The following is a 19,163-nucleotide window of genomic DNA, read 5'->3' as shown; positions in this document are numbered from 1 at the left end:
TGAAGATTGTCTTGAATAATGAAGAATTATCCTGCTCAACATGCTAGTTGCGTCTCTGCTGAGAAACAGTGCCAAACTCACGAGTGAGACCGCAGGTTGAAATAGCATCTCTTTGTAAAGCACAACAGCCCCATCTTTGGAAGCCTTTCTCCTGCTCCAAGTTTGATTGAGCATCTTCCCTTGCTGTGCTACATGGATCGCAGTATTTACTTGTTGTTTTATTGTTGCCTTGTTCACTGCCTCAGAAGACTCTCCAGGGGAGATACTAATGTCTTCTTGTCTTTAGATACCCGATGCCCTGCACACAGACACAGCCTAAAAGATGCTTAATAAAGAGAGAATGAAGAGGCTTGGCCCAATGTCCTGTGCCAAGAGGATAGCAGAGGTTGGAAAAAAAAAAACAAGAAAACAAACAAAAGCAGAAAAAACCCTAAAAAAGCACTACTGTTTTCCTGACTCAAACCACTGCTGCCGCTCATATTATTCGATTTTGGGTAGAGCTGAGAAAGAGGACCTTTAGCCAAAGGATGAATTATTTTTGTACGTGTGTGTGTGGGAAATGTGAGGAAGTAATATCATATGTGCTGTTATTTATAAAAGGCTAATGCAGATATACGAGTTTGATTTACATGTGGTAAAATTTGCACTTTTTAATTACAGTTCTAAGAGTTTCAATAAATGTGTGCAACAGTCATGTAAGCAACATCAAAATCAGAATACAGAACATTGCCATCACTCCAGAAAGTTCTCTCGTGTCCTTTTGTCGTCACCCTTTCTGCCAGCCCATCTTCCCGGCTGTTGGCCACCACTGATCTGTTTTCTGTCTCTAAAAGTTTGCCTTCTCCAGAATGCCACATAAATGGAGTCGTACAACAGGTAGGCTTTTGGATCTGGCCTCTTTGGCTTAGCGTAAGATTCATGCTTGCTGGTCCTTGTATCAATAGTCTGCTCCTTTCTGCTTTCTTATTATTCCATTGTACGGATACACCAAAGTTTCCTTATTCACCCACCTGTTGAAGGATATTCAGGTTATTTTCAGTTTTTTTTATAATTATATAAGTAGCATTGCTGGGCCATATGATCAGAAGCATATGTTTAATTTTATAAGAAACTGCCAAACTGTTTTTCAAAGTGGTGATATTATTTTGCGTTCCCATCAGCAGTGTGGGAGCTGCGGTTAGTTGCCCCACATCCTCACCAGCACTTGGTGTTGTCAGCGATTATTATTATCACTTACATTTTAGCCATTCTAATAGTTGTGTGGTATCTCATAGTGACTTAATTTGTATTTCTCTAATGACTAAATGTTCACTGTCTTTTTATGTGCTTTTTGCCATTTGTGTAATTTTCTTTGGTGAAGTGTTTGCTCAAATCTTTTTGCCCATTTTAAAATCCGGTTTCTTTTCTTACCGAGGTTTGAGAGTTCTTTCTATATTATAGATACAAATTCTTTATCTAATACATGTTTTGCAAATATTTTTTCTTGGTCTATTTTGCATCTTTTAATTTTCTTAACGATGGTAATGTACTTTGAAAGTGTTTAATGGAAAAATTCTAAAATGCCCTAAATAGATGTTTTAATCCACAAAAGTAGATAAATGAATTAAACATTTTCTTCTATAGAAAGTTTTTATTTTTATTATTTTTTAAGATACGAAGTTGGCATTTTCTTTAGCCCTTCTGTGTTGTTAGGAAGATTATCTACTTGTTGAAGCGCCTTAAATAGATAATGATGTTGCAAGGTGATAAGTTTTCCCTGCAGTAATTAACATTAATTGTTAAGTGTTAGCATGGTAATTGTAGCAGCTATGCTCTTAAGGATTGCAAGGGTGCAGAGAAGCAAGTTTTGGATTCTTTCCACTTCTTTCCACTGAAGAGCACCGAGCCTTTATGCTTGAAACACCAGAGAAGGTGCCAGATAGCATGGAGCCAGTTTATCCTGCTGCCTAAAACTTAGTAGAAATCTGAGAAGGATGTCTATTGTGACATTGAGTTGGATTCTAGCGGCACCAAAACATGGAAGGTCAGAAAAATATCTGGAGCAAAATCTGACTTAAATGGCATAGATACTGTTTTGGCCCCATTTCAGCAGTTTAGGAAAGAACAGTATCTTCACATATATGTAGCTCTTCCTATTGCTTTCAAAATGCAATAACGCATTTTTAAAGGTTAAATTTAATTGAATATTGTAACAATGCCTTAAATAGTAGTAACAAGTTAAGAATAGAGTGAACTGGATAATTGAACTGTGAATATATCTTTTGATATAAAAGGTTCATCATCCTAGCCTAGTGCCTACACCTGAGCGGATAGTGGATCCTTTGTAAATGTTTGTTAAATAGGCAACAGTATACCTCCTTTCCTCTTGTAAAGGAAAATCCTAATTAACCTTTTTTCCTACTGGCATGGTGGCTTCCGGTAGCAAAGAGGTTCGCATCCGTGGTGTATGGCCTGCCGACAAATAGCATTGAGATATATTAGATTCTATTATTTACACTTTCATTAAAAGACATAAGATTTATTTTTCATTTTGCAGATGAAGAGTCTTAGGTGTCAAGATAGAAATGTGTTCAGACCTATGGGATTTCATATTTGTAAAAAGTATAAACCATACATAGACAAATCTGTAATGACACCCAAAAATATGACAGTGGTTACTTATGGGTATTGATATTGTGGGTGGTTTTCTTTGTAATTCAGTTTTTAAGGAACAATTAACATAGGTTACTTTTGTTAGTACAAAAAGTTCAGGAAGAAAAGAGAATACTCGTCCAAAGATATGGAATCTTGTCAGAAAAGAAATTAAGTTCTTCATAAGCTTTGACTAGAACTTTGGTGTTTTAAGTGTATCTATATGTATATTACATGTGGACAAGTAAGGCCTCTTCAAATTTGTTCCACCAGAGAAATTTTTCAAATTTACTTTTAGTTTTTTTTTGTTTTTGTTTATCCTGTAGACATCTATCTGTTAACTGGAGATGGGCCTGAAATTTTTGGTTGATTACAAAAGACCCTAGAAGAGTCATTGGAATAGTATTAGTTCTTAGTCATTATCAGCTTGTATTTGTTGAGTTTAAAGACTTCACCACCATTTTCTCGAGAACATATTAGAGAACCCTGTGTTTTCTAGAACCTGTATGTAATTGACTTTTTAGACTATTGGGTAATTGTTGAGACATAATCAACAATACGGCAGTAGCAATATAGTTTTATCTAATACCAATAGGAAGCCTTACTCAAATTTAGATAATGTTGGGAAAGTCACAGTATATTTTGCCACAGTATATTTGTGGCAAAAGGCCCAGACATGACAAGTATGCAATGGTGGAGCCGACAGTGGTACACGCTTGGCCATCAGCAAACAGGTTAGGCTCGCTTAGGGAGCCTTTTACATGGATTTTAAAAGGTACCTTGTTGAAACATGATGTTCCTTCTTTACTCTCTAGATACTTTGGCATTAGTAAATTTTATGAGGGAAAAAAAGATGAGAGTTTAACCACTGGGGAGATTTAGCAGTTAAAATTAAACAATCACACCCTTTAAATTTTAATTTTGAAATCAGTGACTTGGTGTTTGAGTGTTCACCTTTATTTTTCTAGTGATGTGCTTTTGCATTTTTGGTTTCTGTAGTAAAAATTGGGGAGTATTGAATTGTGTGGGTGTGATATGTAGATGGATGCTGTGTTCCAGTTAGTGTACCTTGAGAGACCTAACAATGAAGAATTGTACTACAAAACGAATAAATATATATAGAAAAGATACATTCAAGAACCGCCCTGCCTTCCCCAGTAAAAGTTCTAGGTTCTATCCCATTTAACACTAAACTGCTTGAGGTCATCCTGATCTTTTTGAAAATGGCTCTTGTGTTCCCTTGTTTCAAAAATTTCCTGTAAGACTGTAATTTTTTAAAAGGGTGCTTGACTCTCTCAACAGTTTTTCTTTTAAAATAGTGTTTGATCTTGAAGGGTTCTTCCAGCTTGAAATCCTTGGCACTTGGAGTTCTAGAGTTCAGAGTGTAGTTTTGTAGGTAGTAACAACTCCAGGTTCTAGGTCTTCTGCACCATTTTGTGTTTCTATTGTGTCAAAGGGTTTTCTTTCTGGGAAGGAAGGTCCATGGGATGCTTGGTTAGCTCTTAGCCCACTCTGGGTCCAGTGAATTCATACAGCTTCCAGGAGTAGCTAAAACATGGACGATGATAGGATAATACCTATGACTTAGCTTATGTGTCACTTGACATTTTCTGATCTTCGTAATAAATGTTTAGTTATTACTGCTTTCTTTTTTCCAAATGAAAAAGCTGGGGCTCAGAGATGAACAGCTTGCCCACTGTGAATCTACAGGTGAACCTTGGTCTGTCTGGCTGCCAAGCCCGAACACTTCCAGCTATGCCAGGCTACCTCCAAGTAAGGCCATAGGTTCTCTTGAAATTACCCTTCAGAGGTGTTAATGAGTGGGTGGTGCTGTGATCTTGTGTGATTTTTCTTTTTTGGAGGGTTTCTATGTTACATTTATTTTCTTCCCTGAACCCAAGATGGCAAATCACTGGTTTAATGTATCTTTTCTACACAATTTCAGATGTTACTGGTAAGCTTGTGTCACTTGTATGAATATCAGAGCCTTGATCTCAAGGTATATCTTCTAGCTGAAAATTTGCCATACACCTTTCTTTTACTTATGTACTTTAATAATTTCTATGGCTTATGGGCCCAATATATTTATAATTGTTGACATAGGGCTTCCATCTGTAAATTGTTACAGTTAACTCATCACTACCAGCATCCTTTCCCGACTTAAGCTCTTTTGCTGGTGTTGGTGACGTCAGGTCTGGAATGGGCTCTGAAGGCTGTCTGTAGGTTGTTTATCACCATTAGCCCTCATTATTTTAAATGAGTACCCACCCACCTTATACTCTGTAACCACATGTTTCCAGCGCTTCTCTGCAGATAACATCTTGTAGCTGCCTCCCTCTTCTTTCCAACCTTATTCACACGTTTTGTAACTGAAGCCCAGGAAGTAGGAGAGAAAACATATATAAAGAGAAAAACTCTCTGGGTATGTGAAATTCAGAACAATTTGGAAACAAGTGTTGCTCTTGAATCTGAAGCTTTGAAACAAAACTTCAAGTCGTGTTTAACATAGATTAGTTTGTAAATATGGAGTCCCACTAATTGCATTTATAGCTTACAGCAGAGCTACCTGTTATGTCTTGTTACTCTGAGGGAAAAAAAAAATGAGAGAATTATATAGATGTATGTGTTTTAAAAAATTGGAATGCAGAAAATAGTGTGGTGTAAATTCTCTCTAATTATGGTTGTTCTTTTTTTTTTTTTTTATGTGAGATAATTAATCAGTTTTTCTGTTACCGTGGTATGCACCTGAATTCAGGTATGCTGAACTTCGAAGCAACTATATAGCAATTGCTATTTTTTAAAGTAATAAATTATGGTTGCCTTCTTCCTCCTTTTATTGGAATGACTAAAGAATACCAAAATTGTGTGATATTTTATAGAATCACTACTTACTCAGATTGTTAGTTTGCCTTTCAATATGATTAAAAGTTTTGTTGTATTCCTGTGAGTGAGTTTATTGGTTAAGGCCAAATGTGTTTGCAGTGGGAGTGACCCAGTTTTATAATGGCAAATTAATAGTCTTTAACTTTTGGGTTATGGTAAATTTTTCAGAAACATGCCCTTTCCATAAAATGAAGCTCTTGTGTTTTCATCAGAACTGGTGAGTGCTTACATGAAAACTGCAGAAAAAGGTAAATCATGGAAGTATATAATGTTAGGCTTGAAAGCCACTCAACCAATTTCAACTCCTTCCTCTTACAGATAAGCAAACTGAGGCCTAGGATGACACAGCAGTGATGTGGCAGTGCCAGGAGCTGAGCCTGCTTCTTCTGACCCCTGTTTTATTGCCATTGCTCCAGTATCTTTCTTGAAAACAAAAGATTCTCTTCCCCTTCCCCAGTGATAATGGTAGCTGACTATAGTATCAGGGCTAGGGTTTATAAATAATAATCTAACATATGTTAGTTTAACATATATTAGTTTGTAAATATGGAGACCCTGGAGAAGAATTATTCCTAAGAAGTATATTAATTTCATTTTTCTTTTAAGTTGTCTTTCATAGACTTTGAGTCATTTTCAATGATATGAAATTTTGGAATGCATGTAAATATGGTCATAGGGTTCATATCAAGAACAGTTTTGTGTTCTAGGACATTTATATGAACTTTGGTTCCTGAATTGCTAAAGCTTGACAGTTTTTTTAAGTCATCAAGCAAAAGTGGTTTTCCTTTGAGGTTCATTAATGATCGTGCCAAGGTCTTGGGGGCAGTATCGCTCCCTTTATTTTTTTTTAACTTTGATAAGACAGAGGCTTTGCTGCATCTTGACTACCCCTGGAGAGAAGTAACAGGATTCAAATGATACTTGGGAAGACTCGGGGTCTGCAGATAAGATTAGGGACTCTGGAGTTTCCATTTTCTGTTGTTACACCACTTGTTGAGGGGCCTTGGGGAGATGATTTACCTCAGTCAGCCTCAGTTTCCCTATTTGTAAAGTGAGCTTTTGTGTGTAGTCTTATGTTATCAGAGTTCTCTACATGTTAGCTGCTACCGTGGTTGCTGTTTTTGCTGCTGCAAAATGATTGTTACTCCCAAGCCAAAAAGTTTTCCAGACCTGCCATGGGCAGGGCTAGTAAGAAGGGATGCAGATTTTATTTCTAAATTTTAGTGAGAGGAAATATGGGGTGAAGGGACTCAACTACCTTGGTACTGAAGTTGTCACCTTTGAGAGTAAATTCTACCTTACCTAAGTAATGAAAATTACAGTGTTATTTTTCGTGCTTGATTTCTGCCCTCTTATGCCAATATGTCTAACCTGGTAAAGGGAAGGTCACATGTGTGAATTTTCATGGTGATTTCTAGAAAGGAGAGACCTTGATGGCTCAGCCCTCAAAGATTTTAACACAAGGTTAAAAGGCGAGAGGCAGAAGTATCCGAGTGAAGCAACCAACCCATTGCAGGCTGGAACTGTCCCTTATGGGGCTGCCTTAACCTGCCTTTCACGGTGTCGATGTTAAGTGAAGTATGGAAGGAGAAAGCCAGTTTTACAGGCAGCTGCCAGAGAAGAAGGAAGTGGCTAATAAAGTGTTTTTTTTTTAGCTGTTTCAACCAGTTAATTGTTGAGTTACTTCGTTGAGTGAATTCTCTCCTTTCTGCTGCCTCTGTAAGGAAAAACTGGACATGGACTGCATACCTGTCATGTATGCACTTGTCTCTAGCCTGCATCTGTTCATAGGCTAAAAATGAAATCCACTTACAACTATTACTTGGAGGACTTTTATAGGTTTTGCAGAAAATATCACTGGAGTACAGCTAGGACCTGTTTTATTGTTCCTGACACTGGCTTAAGGAGCTACCTTTTTTCTTTAAGGAGCCAACGATTTTTTTTTTTTAAATGAAGTTCGGGGGTATTTGTTTATTTTTATTAGGTTATAGCTCTTCAGATACCAGAGCACTGGGAAGCCACTCTGGCCCACCCATTGTACGTAGTTTGAGACTTTTTTTCCCAAAGAAATCACAGGATCTCTGGGTATGTTTCTAAATCATGGGACACAATTTATGATAAAAGATTTAACCTTTCTCTTTTATCTGTATTCTGAAGCCAAATTATGACTATTCCTATGTCTGTCGTCTGTGCTCATTTTTTTGTTTCTTTACAAAATCTCAGCATGTAATTATTATTCTGTTGAATTAAGTGCTTTAAGTCTAGTGTTACTTAGCTAACAACCTTGTTAACTTTATGTTTTCCAGGGATATCAGTATGAACAACATCACTCAGTTACCAGAAGATGCATTTAAGAACTTCCCGTTTCTAGAGGAGCTGTAAGTATCACTTTGAGAAATGATTGTTTGTTTTCCCGCTTCTCTTCAGAAGCCCTTACAACAGATACAGTCTAATGTTTCCTGTTAGGGGACAGATAGCTTCAGTGGGCTTTATACAAAGGAAATCATGTGTTTGGGGGAGAAACACACTGGATTTTTTTAAGTGGTGTAATTGCTGAAGTTATTTTTGAAAGTCAGGACTAAAAAGGTTACTTACATAAGACTTTTTTTCTTTTTTTTTTTTTTTTGCTGAAATTATAACTGTGGATGCTGCAGTGACACAAGTTAATTACAGTGCTATCCTGAGATAACAAGGCTGCTGTGTAATTACTATTGTCGTCAAAGGAGTTGCTGTATGGGTAACACAACCATAAAGAATAATACAAGGCATTTCAGGGTCATGATGCAGCAGACGATATCAACACAAGTGAGCAGAAAACTGGGTGTAGATCCCTTTGGACTTTTGCGGATGGGGTGAAGGCATGGAAGAGACATCTTCCAGGTCTCTAAGAACACCTGTAACTTTAAGAATGTTTTGGAACTTGTCAGCTGCATATCATATTTCCCGTTTAATAGTTTAGATTGTGGAAAATTTCTTTTCACTTGTTTTAAACTCTAATGTGTTTTGCTCTTCACATTTTTGTGAAGTTCATAGTTAAAATAGGCACTTTTAGATTTTAAAGGAATTGGGAACTATCTATCTGCAGAATCCAGGTGAAAGAAATAAAATCAGACTTGAATCAAGTTCGATAGACTTTTAATGACCAAGCTAATTGATTATGTAGTATGTAGAGGTAAGAAGATTACAGTTTGATACTAAGAACAACAAAGAAATACAGCCCTGGAGGAATCTAAACTCATATAACAGATTTAGTCCTACAGTCCAGCTGTTGAGTATTAGATGCAAGTCAGTGAATGTCTCTCCGATTTAGCTCGACCCCTCCCCAAGCTGGGGCACAGGAATCAAGTATAAGACAGGCAGGTTGTGCTCTCTGCTTCTGACTGAGCATTGAAATAGCAGTTAAGGATTTAATAAAGTTAAGGAGAAAGTTTTCTTCCCACAGTACTTAGCTGAGCATAATGTTCCCACAGCAAAAACTAAACAAAGATTATTTGCCACTTCCAAGCTGGTGACCAGGTTCAAGTTACTTAAGTTCCCTCTGCTCAGTTTCTTTGTCTGTAAGGTACAGATAACAACAGTCACTCTCTTGTAGTATTGTGGTGAAGACAATGAGTTAATAGATGTTAAATACTTAGGATAGTTACATAAATGCTAGCTAGTATTTCTATAACTATCTTAAAAGTGCATTAAAAAAAGCAGTGGAATACATACCAAATACTATCTTTGGGTAAAAGGGTTAAATATTTATTTTATTTTTGGGGGGGCCTATGTGTTTTTGTTTAGTGAACATTAATTATTTTGTAATAAATACTTATTTTTAATTAAAATTTTAAATTGAATTTAAAAGGCGTGAACAATGCGCTTTTGAAGCCTGAGTCCTCACCACTCTTAAGCTTTGAGATGCTTTACCTATTCTCTTTTATTTCACATATAGTTTTAGATTTAGGATTAGTATCCCTTTACAGAAGTAATTATGCAATGAAAGAACATTAACAAGTGGTTTGTTCTGCCATTGTGTAACCACTGTGGGATGTGTGACAGACCAGATAGGAAACGGAGACGTTCTTTTCTTTGGGTGGGGTGATTATGTGCCTTTGATTGTCAGTTCTACTCTGAGGGGTCTTGTAGTGAGGACTTGGATGTGGAGTCAAACCCGGTTAATCTCTGCTTTGTGAAGTTCATCTCTCGGATTTCTTAAAATCTCAAATGACCAAACATATGTCAAGCTCATGAGTTCTGTTAGCCGAGTCTTTTAATTGGGACCGAATTGAATTTGACCACTAGTTCTTTGTAGCTAGGTCATGTTTTTTCTGTATTTTGCTCTTGCAGTGATGGGAGCCTATCAAATCAAGTCAGTACGCCTTCTCTAAATATTGTATGGGATTTCAAAAGTACATTCGGTTAGGAGAGCTGATGGTTAATTTTAACAAATGGTTCAGAGTAGTGTTTCATAGTCTGGGAATACTTCAGGCATTCAAGGGAATTTTTTTCCATGTTAATATAAGCATGGTAAAAAAGCCCATGTTTTTTCTTTACAAAACATTGTAGTTGATTTTGACATTCCGAAATGATGCAGCCATGACTATTGTAATATATCATAAACAGCGTAACCATTAGTCAAGAAGTCATCTGGAAATCATTTAAGAGTAATTGTGAAGCCAAAGTGCCCTGAGTAGAAATGAATGATTTACTGCGGATTTTTCTCCATGATATTTAATGAGGTGTGCTTTACAAATTGTGACTGGTTGGCCAAATATTATATGATAATCCAGAATGCTTGGAATATTGGGTGGAATCACTTCCCAACCATACTTTAGAAGTATTTATAGATATTTAGACTTTCACTTATTGTTTCAACAAATACTGAATCTGCTACATGCCAGTGTGGTGGGTGCCAAGGATACAGAAACCTGTAAGTATGGTCTTTGTCCTTGGAGTTGACAATCTGTCTAGGCTGTGGTGTCCAGTTCCATAGCCACATGTCACAGGTAGCTATTTAAATTTAGATCTAAAATAATTAAAATTAAAGAAAATTTAAAATCCAATTTCGTAATTGAACTAGCCATCTTTCAAGTGCCCACTAACCACCAGTAGCTAGTGACTGTTGTATTGGACAACACAGATAGAAAACTTTTCCAATGTTTCAGAAAGTACAATTGGATAATATTGGTCTAGAGGAAGAGAGAGAACTAATATAGAAGTGTGTGCAGGGTCAGTGAAAGTCTGAAGCAATATATTTACTTGAGACTGTAGGATTTGAGAAAGGTTTCCCGCAGTAGCTTCAGCTGAGTCCTAAAGGGCACATAGGAATTAGCCAGATGAGGAAGAGTAGTAAAGGAGCTTCAGGAAGAACCTTGCGGCATATGCAAAGAGATAGACATTTCAGAAACATCGGAACCTATGAAGTGCTTAGTTTTTCCTAGTGAAATACCGAGAAATTTGAAATATTGAAAAATAGAGAAATGTCAGGAGATGAGGCCAGTTCATGAAGGGACATTTTAAGCTAAGGAGTTTAGACTTTATCTTAAAGGAGCTGAATTGGATATGAGGGTGAGTAATGGAGACGATAGTAAGATTTTTGCTCTGAATGATTGGGTGACATTCACTGAGACTAGGAACCTGGAGAGCCTCTCTGTTTGGGGCATGAAGAATTCAGTTTTATAAAGATAATGATGGTTAATAGCATGCACAGAGAACTTTACAAGGTATGAAAGTTCGTTCTCATAACTCTGTGAGGAGAAGCAGAAGCTGAGCTTCATTTGAATTCATACACCTGGTTTGTAGTTTTACTGGGACTTGAGGTCAGATCTCCAAAGGCTTGTGAGTGATGTGAGTGGTGTGTATGTTTTCTTAGGGGCTGTTTCATCCAACTTTTTCAATGAAATATACTTTAGATACTACTGTTGCCAGTTATTTTTTTTTCCACATTTAACCTACTTTTGAAGGTTTTATAATTTATAAGAATCATAACCACCCCTTCCTCTCAGGTATACAAAAACATAGGTTTTAGCTCTAAATTCAATACCTACAAAGTCTGAAATCTTGATTTTTGTACCTCAGTTTCTACTCTTTAAAATGGGACCATTGTGAAAGGCAAATGAGGTAAATTTTGTAAAAGTGTGTGACCATATACAAGAGCAAGGTAAATTGTACTACTCCTCTTAAACATTGCAGTCTTTCTTTTTCTTAAACTGTTTGGGAGAGAGATCGTTGTATTTGGGGTTGAGAGTTAGAGTGGGCCTACAGGTTTCTGTTAACGATGTAAAAGGAAAGTCAAAATTCTTAGAAAACATTTATTTAGCATCAGCAGGATCTGTTGTCTGATATGATGCTGCCACAACTATTTTCGATTCTCCTTAAAACCTGCCAGGGCATTGGTAACCATTAGGGGAATGGCTAAAATATAGAGTTGTGAAATGAATTTAATTAGAAAACAGCGGAAGGTATGCCCAACTACTTTTCCATAGGCAACCAAGAAAAATCTGTGGATGTGACTTTGAGCTTAGGTGTTGTAGCAGCGGTAGAAACCGTTGCCAGCTTTGGCACTTGTACAGTTATTGTTTAACACGTACTTTAAGATGAGGATAATTCCGTTCATTTCAAATGTGCTTTGACTTTGGAACTCTTCACAATGCTTAAGTGAAACTTGGGTCTCAGAGTACTAATTCAAGATTACTATTTTTTTTTTTTTATGTATAGATCAATTCTAAATGGAGGCGTTACTTTACAAAGGACGACTGGTAAATAATTTAAACAGGGAGATTTCAAGTCAAGTACAAATAGCGGGTCAAAACCGAATAGTTTAATATATAAATATTGGCAGTATATGTATATATGTATACACAAATACACAAAATCAGACTTACAAAATATTGTAGGCTTAAAGAATCTTTGCACATAGCATTGAATTAAATTTCTCAAATGTTAACATTCTTCTGTCTCTCTCTCTACACACATACACACATACAATATATAATGTGAAATACACGTATATTTTTTCCTGAACCATTTGCAAGTTGCAGTCATAATGCCCCTTTACCTCCAAATATTGCAGTCTTTCTTTTTTAAGTCTTTCTTGTTAATTCTAAAAACACAAGGATATTTGCTTAAATAACTGCAGTTCAGTTGTCAAACTCAGAAAATTAGTACTGATGTATATCTATCTATAGATAAATAGATAGATGATAGACAGATAGATAAATATCAGTATCTATACATAAAATCATCTGATCTGTGATTCTTATTAAAATGTAACAGCTGTTCCACTAATGTTCTTTATAGCAAAAGAAACAAATTTATGGTTTAGGATACAATCTAGAACAAGTTGCATCTGGTTACTGTGTCTTGATAATTTTTTTGTTTTAAATTTCTAAAACTATTTTTTTGTTGTCTGAGTTAATGCATATAATTAAAATTGACCAAGCGTGGCAAAGAGAAACTCTTTTAGGGTGCAATAGGAATAAATGACAGCCAACATTTATTGAGAGTTTATTATATGCTGAAAACATAATACATACTAATTGATTTAATGCTCACAAAGCCCCTATCCCTATGGAGCACGTAGGATATTTATTATCACCCCAATTTACAAATGAGGACATGAAGGCTTTGGAGAGGTGAAAAACTCAATGTGGTCATAGCAGAGCCAGGATTTGAGTCTATGTTGATCTGATTCAAGTCTTTCTTCTTAATTTCTAAGTTATAATATCCTCAAGAGGCACAGGATTAAAAGAGAGCTTAGGAGACCATGTACTTGCTATCACCTACTGCTCTAAGTATGTGGTTGGCTGCTCAACATTTCCCATAATTACTTCATTGAATAAAAATTTTATTAACAAAGAGTTCTTCCTAGAACAAGATTTTTTTTTTTTTTTTGACTAAACATGCCATTTTATAGATGAGAATATCAAGGGCCAGCAGATGAGTGGCTTGTCCAAGGTACCACAGTGAGTATGTAACTGAGCCAGAATTAGACCCACATAGTTCAATGCCATTTCCACTATATCCTATCAGCTTTCATATTTCTGAGATGTATAAGTGATCTCAAATGTTCTTACTGGTTTGTATAGAGCTGTTGAAAGTAGCTGACTATTGTTCTCTTCTAATACAAAGAATTTCCTTTGCTTCTAAACTAAAGTTTGAGTCGTTTAATACTCCCTTGATGAAGACTTCTCAGATCAGCCCTATCAACTGCAGTGATTTCCCAGGAAAAGCAAAAAATGGTCCTCAGTTGCTCCAGTGATATTTGACAGTTAAAAATATTAAATTCTTGGAAGCATTTTCTTGTTTCACTTTCTAGAGCTTTGCTAGGAGCACTTGGTAGCGAAGATCACCGCCTTTATGTAGTGAGATCACAGAGTGTTAGTTGTCTCATTTCATACCTTTTTCAATGTGTCATTTGGGGGAATTCTCAGATTAAGGAGTAAGGGTGAAAAGAGAGAAATGGGAAGGAACCTGTGCTAAATGGACCTGCTATGTACCAGATAGACCCTCCTAAAACAAACATTGTTTTTTTGTTTTGTTTTTTTTTAATTATAAGACTCTGTGAACTATATTTGTTCCTATTTTGCTGATGAGGAGGCTGGTGCTTTTTGTTTTTTTTTTTTTTCAGAGAGGATAAGTAACTTTCCCAAGATCACACAACTTGTTAGTAATGGACCTCAGGTCTGACTATGTTCCTGTAGATGTGGAGAGGATGAGGAAAGACTTATTAGACAATTCATTAATTCAACAAACTTTTATTAGGTAAAACACTGTTCAGTGTTGAATTAAATGAGGTTCTTGCCTTCAAGAGAGATGAACAGTGTCCTGGAGTTATGGGAGTTCAAAGGAGAAGGGAAATAACTTTTAGTAAGAAGGATTAAGGAAGATCTCATCAAAGAGTTTGCATTTCTGGAGAGCCTTGAGAGATGGTAGGAGTTACGAAGAGATAAGGAAAAAGGAGCAAAGACATGGAGACAGACTGGGCTAGGTAGGCAGAATGATGTGGTGGTTGGTTTGGTTGTAGTGCTGAACTCTCGAAAGGAAGTTATGGGAAACCAGAAAGGAGTTTGGGGCCAGTCTGAGGGTCTTTCTTAGCTGACTAACAAGGAATTTCAACTTTCGAGTGGTTATTAAAGGTTTTTGAGCTAGGAAATGACTTGATCAGACACGACCTTCAATTAATGTAATCTCATAGCAGAGAGGGTTTGAAATCAAGAGAATGTAGGGCGACAAATGAAGATGCTAATGGCAACGGTGTAGGTGGGAATAATGAGAATCTGAACTAGGGCAGATGAGAGACTGAGGGGAATCGGGGAGCCTATGCAAAAGATGCTGTGGAAATAGAATCAAGGATGTCTCAGCTGGGATGACATAAGGTGTCACTGATAACACATAATTTTAAGATTACCGTGAGTCTGGTGGTGCTTTGACAAAATTAAAGATAATACAGAAAGATAAATTGTTTCAGAAGAGAAGATATTACATGCAGTTTTGAATATACATAATTGACTTTAGGTGAGATATGGGTGGGGACATGCAGGTGTAGAGTCTAGAACAGAGATTCATAGGTTATAGATTATGGAATAGAGTATTATGGGTATAGATTTTGGAGCCTTTTATTTTGAGATGATTACTGGAAACACTAGATTGAAAAAGCTTGCCAAGGGAGAGAGGGTAGATGAAAAGGGAAGGGAGCCAAAGACAACTCCTTGGGAAACACTTGAATTAGGGTGTGGGAAGAAGACCAAGTGCCAGAGGAGCAAGAGAACTAGGGCAGAACTATGCCCCGGGAGCTGTGGGAGGAGAGGTTTTTCACCAGAAATGAAAAATCAGCACTGACGTGCTGGAGAAAGGAGCCCATGGCCAGATATTGAGAAAAGGCCTGGGATTAAGCTTCCTGAGAATCATTTCAGTGGGGTTGTTTGAGTGATTTCGGGGTAAAGAAGTTCATCAAGAAGCAGGCATTTGGGAACTGCTAGTAGGTGGTTTCTGGTTTGGGAAAGTCGATGAAGCTTGGAATATGTACTCTATTTGACAGGAGTCCACAGGGTTTAAGAGGCAGAAACCCAGCTGAAGCATAATAGAGGATTTATTGTTTCATGTAGAACTAGAAAGTCCAGAGGTGGGGTTGGCTTCAGATGGTACTGGATCTCGGGGTTTAAATGTTATGAGAGTTTTCTCTTGCTCATCATTTCTTAGCTTCAATTGGCTCTATTTTCGTATTTTGGCTTCATTCTTTTGTGTTGCAAATAGCTTGTCTCCGTATAATGGGAAATGTAATCTTTGGTAGCCCCAAGCACATCTTTGCATCTTGAGATCCAAAATGAATACCTAAAGTCTTCCTCCCTGCGTTCAGCTGAAAACTATGAAGACTCTGGTTGGCCAGACTTCCCTCATGTGCCTGTCCTTGAGCCAGCCATGCTATTCTGTTCAGAGTGGTCCAGCCCAGCGTGTGTCATGGCCTCATCTCCACTAGGACTACTTGGAGTGGAGAAGTTTCCCCAAATGAATCAGAAGGGAGAAGAAAGACATGCTTGGGAGAAAGAAAGAGTTGTCATAGCCCACTAGAATCTGGTGATTAGGCACACTGGGAAATAACTTGTTTAACTGGGTCAAGCTGAAATGAACCAAAGATTGCTGAAGAATAGAAAGGTCCTGGTTAAAGCCTAGGTAATTTAAATTTAGAGTAGAACCAAAGAGCTCTGTAACTTTGTCCTGTAGTGCTTGTAGCCTAGAAGTAGAGGTGATGAAAGATGTGATGTACTCAGAATTTGAGATAGAAAAGTCAAGATTTCATAGGGGACTAGGGGAAATCAAGCAATTCATTGTTAAAGTGTTTGACATGGATTCGGAAGGTGTAGAGAGGCAAATGAAACCATGGTTTGTTGGCTCATTTATTTATTTTAATCAAAGCTAACGATTTGTTCTTTGACTAAAAATAGTAGGGATGACAAGTAAATGAAAACATATTTGATTTTTCTACTAGCATGTTTGAATTTTCCAGCAAGGAAACAGTTTAAGTCATTTCTTTCTTGTATTGTTCACACCAAGTCAAGCCATGCTTGTTTCACACAATGTTATATGCTTTAGTAGAACCTTTAACTCAGAATTTATTATATTCCCCTGCTCACTACCAATTACTTTGTATTATATGTATACATCAAAGAAGATTATGTCAGAGATGCTAGAAATATTTGTATTACAGATATATTTGGCTTTTTAAGAAAATGGCCATAAAATTAATGGATACTCAGTTTTAAAAATCTGGACTCATAGAAAAAGAAGAGAGGAAAAATAATCACCCATTATCTCACCACTGAGAGAGTCCCCTGGTTAATATTTTGTTGCATATACTTCCAGATTTTGCTGAGTATATGTATGTAATTTCTTTTTTAAAATAGAATTTTACTATATTGATCATTTATGCTATACTTATCATTTAGCACATTATATTTCCATATTAATAGATCTAGTCTTTGCATTCATTGAATGAATATATAGTGTTTTATCATTTAGATGCTTCATATTTTATGTAACCATCTCATACTAATCAAGAGTTTCTTTACTCTGTATCATTATAAACAGCAATTTTAGAAACATTCTTATTCTGCCTGTTTTTGTGTTTTTAATGCAGTATCTCTACATCGCTTTTACCACAGTCTGCTGTGCAGTTTTTCTAAAGCCTCGTATCAGGATTATATTTGATTGTGTGTATTATATATACATATATATGTGTGTGTATATATATATATAAAAAAACTCAAAATAACAGTGGCTTAAACATGTACGGCACTCACACACACGCCCACCACTACTATTGTTGTGTTACAAAGTCATCAAGGAAGTAGGACCTAATACTCAGCTCTGCAGTTTTAGGGTATAGCTAGCTACCATGTCAAGGTCAAAAAGGTAACTGTCTGCTGGAGCTGCAGCCATCATGACCCAGTTCCCAGAGGAAGGAAGGATGAAGGAAGGAAGGAAAGGAGGGAGAGAGGGAGGGAGGAAGGAAGGGAGGGAGGGAGGGAGGGAGGAAGGGAGGAATATTTTACAGTAGCCAGATATTTTACAGTAGCCAGCTTCAAGAACCATCTTGAATATACTATATGATACTTCTACTTACGTGTCATTGTCTAGACCTTAGTCACATGACACACTTCACATTGGAATCTTGGGAAATATGACCTTTGAGATGGGCATATTGTCTGGACTAAAATACGAGTTCTAATAGTAAGAATGGTTATCGATTAGGCAATTAATTAAGCTATTTTTGGCTATAAATAAAACAACTCAAACTATTATCTTGAATAGCAGGAAAACAACCCATAACCAATCCTATAGGATTGGTTAATGGAGTTGTTAGGCCACCTCAAGAACCCAGGTTCTCTCCATCTTCCTGGTTTGCTGTCCTCAGCATGGACAGCACCATGGCTGCAGTCCCTCCACATACTATATTCAGTCATGACGTCATCCAGAAAGAGAAAAGGGTCATTCCTTCCAGTGCATCGCTATTGAAGAAGAATGCTACCTTTCCCAGAAACTCCCAGCAAACTTCCTGTGACCAGAACTGGAGTCACATGTTCAACTCTAAGTCATTCACTGGAATGGGATCAGCATGATAGACTAAGACCGGTCATATACTCATGGAACTGAGTCATGTGAAGGAGGCAATATTTGAACAAATCCAGGATATTTGGTAGGCAACCAAGAATGTCTGCCACAGTTCCTCTCTGTACCATTCCTATCATACCCATTTTATATAGTACATTTTGAGACCTTTCTGCCACAGGAAGCCTCCTCTGGTTTTTCTTTTCTGAGTTCCTTTTGCATTTTCTCTGTTCCTCACTTCTTACTGCTGGACTGAGTGCCTTGTTATTTTATGCTCTTGGTATATCAGTGTGTACTTTTCAACTCCACTCACTTTTTTTCTAAGGGCAAAGCCTGTTGTCACACGCTCTGTATGTGATCTTTGGTGACAGGAACCCCATTTTTGAAGTTAAACTTGAGGGAGATGTTAAGATACAGTGTTTTTTCTTATTTTTAATTTACTGGTTTCAGAGACTTTATCAGACTATATAAAAACTAAATGCCATGGCAGTTTTATGTTTAATTAATTAGCCTTATTTAAAAGAAATGAAATGAGAAATGTCCTTGGAAAACTCAGTACTTATTTTGCCGTACCTTTGGTGCTTGGCCTTTAAGAGTAGGTCAATATTTGTTGGTTGATATTTGCTGTAAAAATTTTTTAAAGCTGTAACATATTTCCTCATATGGGTGGATATTGTATGTGTTTATTGTAAGAGAATAAATGACTAGGTTGTCAAGATAACTTTGCTCAGGAAATATAACCACTGCCAAGGTTTTTATTGATTTATCTATAAAATAAGTCTTCTGTGGGTTGCTACAAGAGGAAGTGGAAGATACAAAGGCCAATTGGTGCAGGTGGAACTTAAGGGTCTTTAAACTGAATAAGGCTCTTTTAGCATGTAGAAGAGTTGTAGATGGCCTATAAACTGAGTTTCAGCAAGAACAGGCTTATTTTTTTTTTTTTGTTAAGCAGTATTGCTTTAGTTTTCATGCGTTTAAACAGAAATACTTACTAGGATGTCTGTCTGTCTGCCTATCTATCTATCTATCATCTATCTATCTATCTATCTATCTATCTATCT

The 19,163-nt window shown here is 36.8% G+C and overlaps 1 protein-coding gene across 2 annotated transcripts in view; it reads left to right on the top strand.

Annotated features, from left to right (window-relative positions):
* LGR4 (leucine rich repeat containing G protein-coupled receptor 4) overlaps positions 1–19,163 on the top strand; it is a 90,452-nt gene that overhangs the window by 39,141 nt on the left and 32,148 nt on the right. For both annotated transcript variants that reach the window (XM_015586380.2, XM_006907986.3), the window contains exon 2: positions 7,821–7,892. In XM_015586380.2, coding sequence (XP_015441866.1) covers positions 7,821–7,892 — 72 coding nt within the window. The remainder of the gene's footprint in view (positions 1–7,820; positions 7,893–19,163) is intronic.

The sequence above is a fragment of the Pteropus alecto genome, unplaced genomic scaffold (assembly GCF_000325575.1).
Source record: "Pteropus alecto unplaced genomic scaffold, ASM32557v1 scaffold71, whole genome shotgun sequence".
Classification (NCBI taxonomy): domain Eukaryota; kingdom Metazoa; phylum Chordata; class Mammalia; order Chiroptera; family Pteropodidae; genus Pteropus; species Pteropus alecto.
The sequence above is the reverse complement of the archived record's forward strand: the minus strand, read 5'-3'. Positions and strand labels throughout refer to the sequence as shown.